The 12,466-nt window shown below is 40.0% G+C and overlaps 1 protein-coding gene across 2 annotated transcripts; it reads right to left on the bottom strand.

Annotated features, from left to right (window-relative positions):
• Positions 1 to 2,442: 2,442 nt before the first annotated feature.
• vrtn (vertebrae development associated) lies at positions 2,443 to 11,156 on the bottom strand. Of its 2 annotated transcripts, none has more exons than XM_085133264.1 (3): positions 10,646 to 11,156; positions 9,224 to 9,537; positions 2,443 to 5,648 (listed from the first exon to the last, which is right to left on the bottom strand). In XM_085133264.1, exons 2-3 carry the CDS (start codon positions 9,533 to 9,535, stop codon positions 3,912 to 3,914), a joined length of 2,049 nt encoding a protein of 682 aa, XP_084989390.1. In that variant the 5' UTR covers positions 9,536 to 9,537; positions 10,646 to 11,156; the 3' UTR covers positions 2,443 to 3,911. The 2 variants fall into 2 exon arrangements, with proteins under 2 accessions (XP_084989390.1, XP_084989389.1); XM_085133263.1 differs by having other exon boundaries at positions 2,444 to 5,648; positions 9,224 to 9,555; positions 10,646 to 11,155.
• Positions 11,157 to 12,466: the final 1,310 nt, after the last annotated feature.

Genomic DNA, 12,466 nt, shown 5'->3' with positions numbered 1-12,466 from the left:
GTCGGTTACTTTGAGTCTGCAGGAAGCCGATCACATTACTATATAAAATGAAAAACTTTTCAAATGTTTATGTTTAAGCTGAATTGCACATGTATTATATTCACCAGCTTCTGATTAGTGCTACATTCTGAATCATTTATTACAGATGCAGAATAAGGTTTGGAATCCACAGGCCCAGACGTCATCACCCACATCACTAAGGCTGTAAACGGCAACAATGGCAAGAACAGTTTTTTGTTTAGATTTCATGTAGGGGAGACTGGGGATAGTTGTAACGTGGGTCAGTTGTAACACTTCCAATTTCTCCAATCAGGGCTAAGTTTCAAATGATGTGATTCATCCTGTACATGCCCAATTCAGTTCTGCTATCACATGTGAAAAATCAGCACATTTTGTCAAACAAAGACAATTTAACACGAAAAAAAGTAATTTGTATGCCAAAAAGTAAGTTTTTCTACTTTATTTCAATTTCTAATAGCATTATCTGCTTTGCAGTTAAACTCATCAAACTTAAATTGTGTTATTTGTATGCCTATGGGGATATATTCTGTGTAGGTCTTTAGTGCTAATGTTAGCTAGTTCATGGCTATAGGAGTCTGGGTCAGTTGTAACAGCAACAGTCTGGGTTAGTTGTAACAATAATGCAGATGTTACAACTTATCACACTATTACTTTAACTTATATTAAACAAGTTGGGGATATGACATCAGCAGAGAGAGGTTCACTGGTCACCTTTGTATATGCGGTTAATGCCATTGGCGACACAATTCCTCCACTGTTTGTGTTCCCACACATACATTATGCAGACCACTGTGTCAGAGATGGACCAGTAAGAAGTACTGGTAGTGGAAATAAATCAGGATGGGTGCAAGAAACAGATTTCCTCATCTTTCTGAAGCACTTTGCAAACCACACCAAGGTAAGCCATGATGAAATGTAATGGAATTGTGATGCTGGTGCACAACTACATTTTTTCAGCTTCAATGTTATGTTCAAAAGTTGGTGCAAGAGTTGTAGGTTATAATGCCCACTGAGCCAATGAGGCCAAACTCAAGGAAGACCAACCAAAATTAATGAAATATTCAGTTGCAGAAAATTCCATAATTTGTCTTTTTTGGGGGGGTTAGAATATGTTCAAAAGCTAGAATTCTGCATTCTGTCACACACACACATAGCTACATAAATGGCTCTAAGTGCATTCATGTGTTGAATAAAAAAAGATTACATGTCAATATTTTGTCAGTACCCTTATTTCATTGTGTTACATTTCACCCCAGGATATGTTACAACTAACCCAGACTATGGGGTTAATTGTAACATTTCACTCTTTGTGTTTGAGACCATACCATGCAATGGGTAATTGTGCTGCAGAGAAAATAGCTGCACTATTTAATAGCAGAGACATGTAAATACTTTGCATTACAGTTTGAATCCACTACCTTAAAAGAGCTCCAATTTACAGACAGAAATGTCAAAAATGTTACAACTATCCCCAGTTTTTATAAAGCCTTGTTAAGCAAAACAAATTGTTTTGATTCCAGACTTGATGTCCAACCACAGGGCAAGTAAAAAGAAGAAACATTACGCTGGAAACTACCTATTTACAATAACTTGTGAATTTCTACTTGTAGTAAAATTGCAGTGTGGCATCAGCTATTCATTACAAGGGGTTAAATGCTGATCTTTAAACACAAAAAGCTACACAGCTTCTTCCTTTTCATTACCTCCATCCCTCCCCCAAACTCTTGGATCTCTTGGTCTGATCTCCAACACTTTTATCCGCATGCATACAATTACCCCCTTCCCCCCCTTTCGCCCTCACACTTATGACCATTAACATGAGCACAATAGCTAAAACAGAGAGGAGGCGGCAAGCAGAAACCACAAAACCAGTCTCAAAGCTCATTGTTATGCTTTAGCCACTGGCTCGGTTTGACCTGCTCGTCTGCGGTTATATAAAGGGATTTCGTTCTTTATTTTTGCCTTGCTTATGTTTTGCACAGCATGCAATTTGTTAATATGAATATACTGCCCATGCCTCACTTCCTCTGGGTCATGACGCACTGTGGAATGAACAATTTCACCTGTTAAATGGTCCAATTCATTCTACCAGACAATCAAATCAGGATTCAGTTGATGGAGTACAAGATTAGATATGCTCAGAAAGGGGTTGTTGGTATCCATCCAAAAACATGGAAGGATGACCAAGTTATTTAGAAAAAGTAGAGGTATTCAACTATTTCCCAATCTTCCATGTGTTTGCAGTAAACAAGGGGTGGTTTTAATGCTTTGCACCAGGTAACCCGTGTTCATGAGCTGACATAACGCACTGCACTTCTTAGGATCATATGCAGTTAAAAGAAGCAAAACCTGTGCTGAGAAGAAAAAAAAACAAAAACATGCCAGCATTCTTAACTGTACACTTTTCAGACGTAACGAAAAACAAATGCTCAGGTCAAATTTAGACAAAATTTATTATGGGGAATACATAGGGTGCACAATACAAAAGAGTAGCTTATGAAAAGACAAATCTTCACAGATATTTCACTGATGTAGGTAGTTCTAAAATTGTGTGCACAATGACACGTCTTCATACATTCAATTTTTAGCTTGTTTTTTCCCCACAAAATTAGATTCAGTTAAAAACAAAAACAAAACAAAACAAAAAAAAAGAACAATAAAATAATAAAATACTCCGAAGTACATACTCAGAGTGTGTATCACATTCTCATTGCTATGGATGTCAGATACTGCCACAAATCACTGGTGTGCCAAAAATATGCACAAGATGTCAAGAGAAAAGTTTCACCCTAAATGGAAACCTCCTCCGATTTGGTCTGTTAAACATGATTTTTTAGCATACAGGAACCTTTTTTAAGGTGGCCATTTAATCTAAGAATGTCAAGATCATTTCCTCGAAATCTAACCCAGCAGTTAAATGGAGTGGAAAAGGAGTCAAGGTCTTCTGGTTGACAAACCAGTGCTGATTTACACCACTGTCACTCCTGCCTCCAATGATGCATGGAGGCAGGAGGTGAAAAGGACACCATGTGGATATTTCTGCAGCATCACTGGCCTATTAATAACATGGCAGTAACTGACATGCTGGGAGATGGAACTAGATGGTTTAATGGCTCAAGTAATACATCCAACAGTGTAATGGTACTATGAGCTACTAAGTTCCTAAACAAAAGTCAAGCCAGCATGTCGAAATCTTAAGATCATTTAAAAACTACCTAAATTGTCAGCTCACCAATTCGCTCGCTAATTTGTATTACAAAAAAAAACAAAAAAAAACAACAAAACAACAACAACCTGAAAGGAAAATGCAACCCTGTTTTATTCATAACAAAAAGTAATCTTATCTGAAAACTAACACTGTTGTTTACATTCAAAGAAATAAAAAAAATTTAAAAAATTTAAAAAAAATCATTAAATCCCCAGGCCAATTACAGTGAAAGACATACACTTAAGCATTAAGAATTAAAGAAAATAAAAAGTTAAAGAAAGTAAAATAAGGACACCCGAATTATACAGTGGGGATGGGGATTAAAGGAGAATGTAGGAGACGCGGGTTCAAACAAAATGACACAAAACAAAAGCTTTGAACTGCCTTTTGCCTGGGGGGGTAACATGCAGGGTTTAAATGTTTCTTTTCACACATGTACATGTGCAAATGTCCAGGAGGGAGGAATGACCTACTGGGGTGGTACTGGGGGGGGGGGGGGGGGGGGGAGGAAAGGACACAATGCATTTAAATGCTAAGCCCATGTATACAGTCTTTTAGAACATAAGGCAACAATGTGTAGGTAGTTTGTTTACAACAAAACGCTGAGCTATGAACGTGACATAGACTAGCAGAGCTTTCATTTTGCTCCTGAATGCCAATTTTTTAAGTGGCATAAAAGCTTTTAAGTGTGAATTAGTGACACCCCGTGATGCAAGGCTCGCTTCCACATGTAGTAGGTCGAGCGAGGGGTGAACGGGAAGTAGGACCTGAATTCTTTAAATGTGGGGAAGGATTTCTCCTCAAAGCGCTGCTGTAGGAAGAGCTTGGCCTTTGCCTTGAAGTTGGCCAGAGTCACAACATCCATCGGAAACATCGGCTCACCTACTGGTGCCTTTCTGTGAAGGATGTGGGTGGGGACAAAGGGGGTCATGGTGGGCCTTTCTAGAAATTTAGGGGTCTCAACAAATGGGGCTACATGCTGACTCTCCACCCTGCTTTCAGTGGTCTGGTTTTCTGTATCTGTGCTCTCCAGCGTCTTGAGGACATTGGCCTCTGTGTTCTGGGTGACCATTTTCTTTTTGTGGTTCTGGCTACTACGCCACAGCCAGTAGAGGCAAGTTGACATGGAGGGGAATTTCATCTTAAACTTTGCCAGCGACCATTTGGCCTTCTGGACGTGCAACTTTGCAGCTTCTCTGAGCTGTTTTTTGCTCATATATGCAAGCCTGTAACTTCTGTGATTTTGTCTGTAGATTCTCATCCTTGGCTGGCTGATATTGCGCAGCTCTGGTGACAGACTTTTAGGGCTTTGACTCTTGTCTGAGCTATCCTCACTGCTGCCAGTGCTGCCTTTGTACCCTCTGTTGAACAGCATGGCTTCTCTTCTCCAGTTGTAGTAGGTTGATCTTGAGATTCCTGGAAAATTTCTTTTAAAGATTCTGAAGGGCAAGGATGTGTTCATGGCAATGCAATTTTGCAGGCAGCGCTTAGCTTCCTGCATATGTGCCACATTGTGAGCACGTTCTGCATCCAGCTTGCCAAGGTTGAGGCCAAACATACCGGCAACGCTATCATTAGGATCCAGCTCATCCTGCTTTGCATCAGGTGATGACCAGGCTTCCTGCTCTGTGCTATCTCCTGAACTTGTCTCCCCAGTCGAAGAGGTGGTGGAGAATTTTCCTCCAGATTTTATGAGCTCGTGCTTCCAGTTGTAATAGGATGACCTAGAGATCTCGGGGAAGAACTGTTTAAACAGGTGCAAAGGGATGAGCTTGCCTGATAAGTAGCAAGCTTGCAAGAAATGTTTAGCCTCATACCTGGCGGCAGACTTTTTGCAGTGTTCCTGCGTCTGCCTCTTCCAACGATAGAAGGTCCTCTTGGTGATGTTGTACTTGTCTTTCAGACTGGGATAAGAAAGCTGGGGGTCCGGAATTTGCTCGTCACTTTTAATGGCTGACACACTCTGTGTGCTGTTAGGGCTTTCAGATGTAAGCTCATTTGTGCGGACTAATGCCACAAAATGATTGGGTCTGAATGATGATTCGGACTGCAACTCACCAGACCACATAACGTGGATGGTTTGGGGCTCAAAGTCTTTTGGGCAGGTCCTCGGGCGTATGATTCTGTTAAAATAGGGCCTGATTTTCAGATTGAACATGGGGTAGATGGAGTAGATGTTGAACTGAAGAACTGATGACAGGGCATACACATGCCACATGTTAGCATAGGTGCCAGGGAAGCAGGAAGCTTTAACATCTGCATCAAAGATGGCCTCCAATACTGTTCCAGGCAGGTTTACCATGTCCTCAGACTCTTCAGCACACAGACTGAAGCGAACAGCCTGCAGCATCATTTTAGAATCTATCATCCCAGACAAGTAGTAGCTCTTCCACAGCGCCATCTCCACTGTGGTTCGTACCTGTGAGGGACAACAACAGGGACAAAGAAAATTTTTGTTGTTGTGCTTCTGTTCACCAATTTTAAAATTCAAGTGTAGACTTTCAACTTTAATTCATGGGGCCATTTTGCATTAACTGCTGATGAATTGCAATTACAATTTCTATACGTAGTCCCCATTTTCACAGGCTCAAAACTATTTGGATAAAAGAACTGACAAGTAGTCAAAGGAGCTTGCAAAGAAAAGCGCCTGGACTTCTTTAAGTTACTTGAAGACGTTTCACCTCTCATCCGAGAAGCTTCTTCAGTTCTAAGGTCAAATGGTGGGGAGTCCCAGATATAAACCTAGTGGGAGTGTCCCCCCACAGAGGGACAAAAGGACCTCTAATCGCCTGAGCCAAGGTGTGGAACTGGGTGTGGGTCCCAATCAGCCAAAGTTTTGACCTTAGAACTGAAGAAGCTTCTCGGATGAGAGGTGAAACGTCTTCAAGTAACTTAAAGAAGTCCAGGCGCTTTTCTTTGCAAGCTCCTTTGACTACGATGACCTGGATGACTGAGAACCTTCACAGACGAACTGACAAGTACTTTGATGGCCATGTGAGTTTTTTTGCTTGTTATTTCATGACAAATGGCAGATATAATTTTGGAAGTATTTTTCATTTTGACTGTAATTTTAAATATGACACCCAAACGACATGTCAGTACAAGTGAGAGAGGCTAGTTTTGGGCTGAAGGAAAATAAAAGGAGTGGCCAAATCAACAATCTGGTCTATTCTTTACGAGAATAAATGTACTGGTCGGCTCAGAAACACCAAAAGGCCTAAAGCCTGTATTATACACAGTTACGGACATTGTTAGCTGGGGACCCAGCAACCAAGCAGTCATTCACGTTATACTTCTTTGAAGTCCTGGGTTCATGCATAGTTGGAAGACTGTTATGTAAATTCTCCACTGACGAGTCTGTGCAATTATAAAAAATAGGCAGGCACGCAGACATCCACATAGACCATTGCTCTAACTGTCTGATGACAAAATGAAAATGAATGTATGAATGAAAAGTATGATCTAGGGGTGGGCGATATAAACGATATACGATAGAAACGATATAAATTTGGCCAACGATAGAGATTTTGACTATATCGCTCTATCGCGATAGCGCATGTTGATGATGTCATCAAGCTGTGCCTGTTTTGGTCGAAAGCATCGCAGAGGCTAAAACCATTATCATCTGCAAATTATGGCGAGCCACAGTCATAGCAAAGAGATGAAGCACTTTTGAAATATGGGGAAAGCCGGAAACTGCCCTTCCTCCACTTCCGTAACATTGATTCATTAATGTTGAATTCTCTTAACTCTTCGCGTTCGTTTGACTTTGGGACCTGAAGCGGACGGAGTTTTGGACCCAGATTACTCCGCGAAGCTTTTCACTAAGGCAGCCGTAATGCTCTGACAATCCATCAAGCAGTGCGACTTACCAAAGTTGTACTAAAACATTTTTTAACAGATTTCTGCAGCCCAAATTGGTTCGAGGTCAGTAAGCACAACCAGAATTCATACATAAGGCACACTCTCGATTTTTGAGAAAAGGAAAGGATTTTTAGTGTGCCTTATAGTGCAAAAAATACGTTATACAGAAGAAAAGAATATATCGTGATATATATCATTACCGCACATGCTTCAAATTATATCGCGATATGAATTTTAGGCCATATCGCCCAGCCCTAGTATGATCCCCACCTAAAAGAACCTGCATGGCGTCAACTTGCTAACGGAGATTTGATTTGTTAATCCTGATATTAGAGAACTTTTTTTGCATGAAGCAAGCCTTAAGGTTTGGTCACATATCCTGGTCACTCACTCTGAACCTTAAACGAAACCCCAAACTGCTTAGATTATATCCTTTAAAAAAAAATGTCAAGACATTTAAGGACCACTCGTTTCTTATGAAGCTTCTGATATGATCCATGCCAAATGAACTCATTCTCAGTTTGGAATAAAAGCTATACTTCTTTAGAGTTCTCTCACTGCGTGGACATTAGGACTGCTAGCAGTCAATAGCCTTACACTGAAGCACCTGAGACACTGATTAACAGTCATTTCTCCTGCTGCACAGATTAAATATTCTTTTCACAGTTGGCATCATATGATTGAGAGCATTTCTGAGTGAGGATGATTGTGGTTCTTACTCCAGGATGTTTAAGAATTTAAGAAGTGGTCTTTTAAATACAGACTGCACTCACAGTCGATTTGTTCTGACAGCATTTTATATTGAAATGATTTCACAATGAAAATTAGTTGCTAAATGCAGACGAGACTAAAGTTTGAGAGTACAAAAGATCTGAAAATGTTATGCTGACATTGATGCAATGCTGACACCTTTGCAAGTGCAAGTGGAAAACATGATTAGTGGGGGGGGGGGGGGGGGAGAATGCCATTTGCAATTTTTTTTATAAAGATCAGTAAAATTGTAGGTTTTCATCTTCAAACTTTTTTGAGATATCCATGCTCATTTTCATATTTCAATCTGAAAAGAAAGAGGCCTGAGAGTAGGTGGACAGGTCTTTTAAAAAATATATCTAGAAATGTATTTGACATATCATTGTATATGTCAAAATTTTAAATACAAAATTTCTGGCAAATTGGTGGTTGTTTTAACAGAGATGTTCTAAAAATATGATGATTTGAGATGGAATAACCTGATCCCCATTCGCTGATAATGTTGATGATTTTTTATCATGCATTCAATATATGACTGAAGTGCACAATTTCAAGTGGTTTTATAAGAAAAATTGGAGTACATTCCTTGGAATTACAGCCATTTTTATATATAGTCCCCCATTTTTAAAGGCTCAAAATTGATTGGACACTTGACTGGCAAGCAGTTTCATGGCCAGGTAATGTCTTTTTAATTGTTATTTCAATTGAGGGGACATAATAACTGAAAATTGATTCAAAGTGTTAAATTACATTTTACAGATTTTCACTGTAATTTTAAATTTGACATTCAAAGACATGTCAGGGCAAGTGAACAAGCACACCAGTCAGCTCTGCAACACACACACACACAAAAAAAAATATCCCAATGATCACAGAAGGCAACTAAAAGTACAAGATGAGAGAATTATTTGAGTGTTAAGAAAAACCAGGTTGAGCATTTCTAATGAAATCAAGAACACTCTTAAGGAGCTTGCTACATCATTTTAAAAGTATATAAAAGAGATACATTAATGTCAATATGAAAGGTTTACGATGAGGTGCAAAGCACTGGTTACACTGAAGAACAAAGGGGCCATATTAGACTAAAACAATCAAAAACAAAAAACTCCCATTATATGTCAGACACAGTGGCAGTGTTATGGCCTGGGAGTGTACAGCTGGGAGTGTAACGGAGTCACTACAGGATCACCTCTGAAGTGTACAAAGCTGATCAGAGTGCTTCAAAGTGCAAAAGAATGATGACAGTGATTAAAGACAATCCTTATATTTAACATTACATAGCTTTGCTAATTAAATGAAAATGTGAGGCTGTGTATAGAAATGACTGTAGCTCTTAAATGTTTTCCCTTCCACGAAATTAGCGCACACGATCTTGCTTACCTGTAGCTCCAAGCTCAGTGCAGTGTTGCCCACTAACAGCAAGCTGATTGCATCGAACAGTAAGTTGCCTTCTCCATCACAGTTTAGAGGCAGGAGGCCCCTGGGTGCATCAGCTGGGTACAAACCATGAGCGGCATCGTCAACTCCTGCCCACTCAGGGAAATCCTGACAGGTGGTCTTGGGCAGCTGAAAGGCAGCGAGGACTTGCTCCACCTTCTGGGCCACGTTGGTCACTGCATCTAGGCCAGGGCTCTCTGTGGCCTCCTGGAGCTCTCCCAGAGCAGACAGCATGACCTCATCCCTCTGAACCATACCTGTGGATCACACTAGAGCTGCAAGGAAGGAGGGGGAGATAAGACCAAGACCAATTCCAGATCCCAGGAAAACTGAAGATTATTTAATTATTTAAACTGTTATCTTATCCCAATGCCTTTAACACAAGTAAACTACATTACTGAGATTACTGTGGCTGAAACATGTAAACGCAACAACTTTAATCCTGAGTTACCAAATGCTGTAAGTAACAAATAACTTCACACCACCTCCTCCTTAATTAAGGAAAGGCTAACCTGGAAATTAAAGCATGTCTCTACTACTCATCTGAGCGAGTTTTATTTAAATGTAAAATTATTGTGTTTTCAGCAGAAGCGCAGCGTATTCACCTGATAAAATGTTGATTATCAATTATAAAATTAAAGGGAGCCCAAAATATTGCTAGAAGCTCTCACCTGCAGCTAACAGGCCTGACCCCTCCTACAGTGAAGCGCGTGGGTCAGCACAGGTACCATACAGTTACATTACAAACACTAAAATCTCCTAATGCGTCAAAGCTAAACCAAAATAAGACTGGATTAAACTAAGCAGGTCCTATGCATCTGTGAAATAACACCTTTTAATTATATATTATAATTTAGATATAGTCCCGTTAATTGAAAGAAGAACAAAAAAAAAACACACGTTGTTTTAACTCAAATGAGTGCGTCACACTTCCGTACATTTACATTTCGCCTAATAAAAATGCAATCAAGAAAAAGTCTGTAAAATTGGCCTGGGTCATAGTGGCCCGTGATGAATATTATTTTTGTTTTTATTAAAATAGAGAAATTGTTAGCTACATTATTTAAAGGACAAAAAGAAAGAAAGAAAATAAATCTGAACAATTTCAAAGTCATTACCTAGTATATGGCTCAATTTGCGCTGCGTCATGGCCTGTTTGTTTTGGGGGGTTTATTTACCCATTTTTTTTTTTTGTTTTCTGCCAACACTTATTGATTACTTTAAAAAAACAAAACAAAAAAAAAACCATACCACTGACGCCTTCTTAGTCACCAATAAAAAAAACCCCAAAAAACCTGAACGAACACCGAACAGTAACACCACATCACAACCCAAAACAATGATGGAAGCCATTATCTTTCTTACCTGAGCGCCCAGTGACCTAAGATGAGTATCAATGAAAACCACGTACTCTTACTGGTATCTTACTGGAGGGTTTCACAGATCATAGATTGCGTTCACGCTGCGAGTGTTTTAGTCCATTGCGTCCGTTTAACCTCTGGAAGTCCTGTTCTCCGGTGTGCAGTTGAGATGTGGACATCGATTAGCAACACCTCCCTTCAGGAAACAGTCCACGGACGACCCTGGACGCCTCTCGCCCTCCCTCCCCGCGAAACACCTCCTCCTTTTCTCGTCTTCCCCGCCTGCTCCTCCTTACGTCGTGCCAGGGTCAATTTCAAAGTGAAGTGTTAACAGGAGCAAATGTGTTAGGGGCCATAAGAAGAAGGTACTTGTAGTTTTTTTCCTCAACGCGTTTTGGCTTGTTTTTGTTCACACTGAAAAGTTCATTTTCAAGGTTATTTGTCAAGTGCTCTCGGGTTAAGAGAGCAACAGGGCCTCATTTTTGCTTCATTAACTGACCAACCTTACGTTTATGCTGCATACAAATACACGTTGTCAGTTTATTTTTTTATTATATATTTCTTTCCACTCAGAAGACTACAAATCAGTTTTAGGTTGTCCAGGGTAGACAGTAGTGTAAAGTGCTGCTTAGTTATTGAAGTGTAGACAGGGTGTGGACATGAGAGTAGAAAAAGGCTCCAGAAGCCCAGGTCAACTTGTTTCTCTACTGTATCACTTTTAACACCTCCTCTCCTGCCTTTTGCAGGATTTCAGGGATCAAGGCCTTTTGTTCCACACACACAGAGACACCCCCCCCCCCCCCCCCACACACACACACACACACAATCCCAGTAACTCTACCCTAACCCCCCACAGCTGGAGGACACCCTCTCTGGAGGACTTTTTTTTAAACCTCCAAAACTCCCCCATTGCATTCACACACCAGGGGACAAGAGCATTTGTCCCCCCAAAGATCTGTGCACTCCAAGTTCTGAGCAGACTCACTGGTGCCTGAGTTCACCGGGGTTCAAGGCTTTGGTCTGAAGCTTATCAGCTAATTGGTCAATGTGTGAATGTGGTTGCTTGTGTGGGGGGTTTACAGTAGAATGGGTAGATTTTACACTTTGGTTTGTATAGTTAACACTGCAAATAATGCATACAAACACCCACTTGTTAAAAAGTGCAGCTCTAAGTGTGTGGACAATTTCTTTTCCTTCCTTTAGATTTACATCCATTGTCTTAGTTTAAAGTCTAAAAACATGTGGAAATCCACAGAAAGGGTTCACTAATCACAAAGTGAAACGGGCAAAGAAGCTTTTTAATACGCCGCCATATTTATTTATTTTTTTGCCTGAATAATCTATAGAAGGAACTGAAACTGTCAGATCTTGATACGACAAGGGAGTTTACCCATATGGAAAAGAAATAGTAAAAACTTATAAAAGGCTTGCATAAGATGTGGCCTACTTCATATAGTGAATCATATAAGGCTTATATGAGAAAGTGGCCACTTTCTCATTACTTTCATATATTGTTTCAGTAAGTATCCAAAACATACACGTTTCATTTATATAATTTTTCAAGGGATCTTACATCTGTTTTCACTCTTGTATGCTTTTCATCCAAGTTTCACACAAGACAGATACAAACTTTGTAAGATTTATATATATCTTTTCCATATGGGTAGGTTGGTTTCAAAAGCTTGAGAACAATAGTTCTTTTTGCCGATAAAGCTACTCTGAAATTCATTTGAAACTGAATCTTGTTTTTCTGTAAGATTGCATATGAGTTGGATTTTGTCTTCCCTAGCTTGTACAGTGTGGCAGTGCCATTTTGGCAAGGTCC

This window comes from Neolamprologus multifasciatus, chromosome 15, assembly GCF_963576455.1.
Source record: "Neolamprologus multifasciatus chromosome 15, fNeoMul1.2, whole genome shotgun sequence".
Taxonomy (NCBI): Eukaryota; Metazoa; Chordata; class Actinopteri; order Cichliformes; family Cichlidae; genus Neolamprologus; species Neolamprologus multifasciatus.
The sequence above is the reverse complement of the archived record's forward strand: the minus strand, read 5'-3'. Positions and strand labels throughout refer to the sequence as shown.

Bases quoted from the DNA above. Each gene is read 5' to 3' on its own strand.
- vrtn (XM_085133264.1), bottom strand. From the start codon at position 9,535: ATGGTTCAGAGGGATGAGGTCATGCTGTCTGCTCTGGGAGAGCTCCAG. The intron at 5,649-9,223 runs GTAAGCAAGATC...TGTCCCTCACAG, and splicing joins CACTGAGCTTGGAGCTACAG to GTACGAACCACAGTGGAGAT.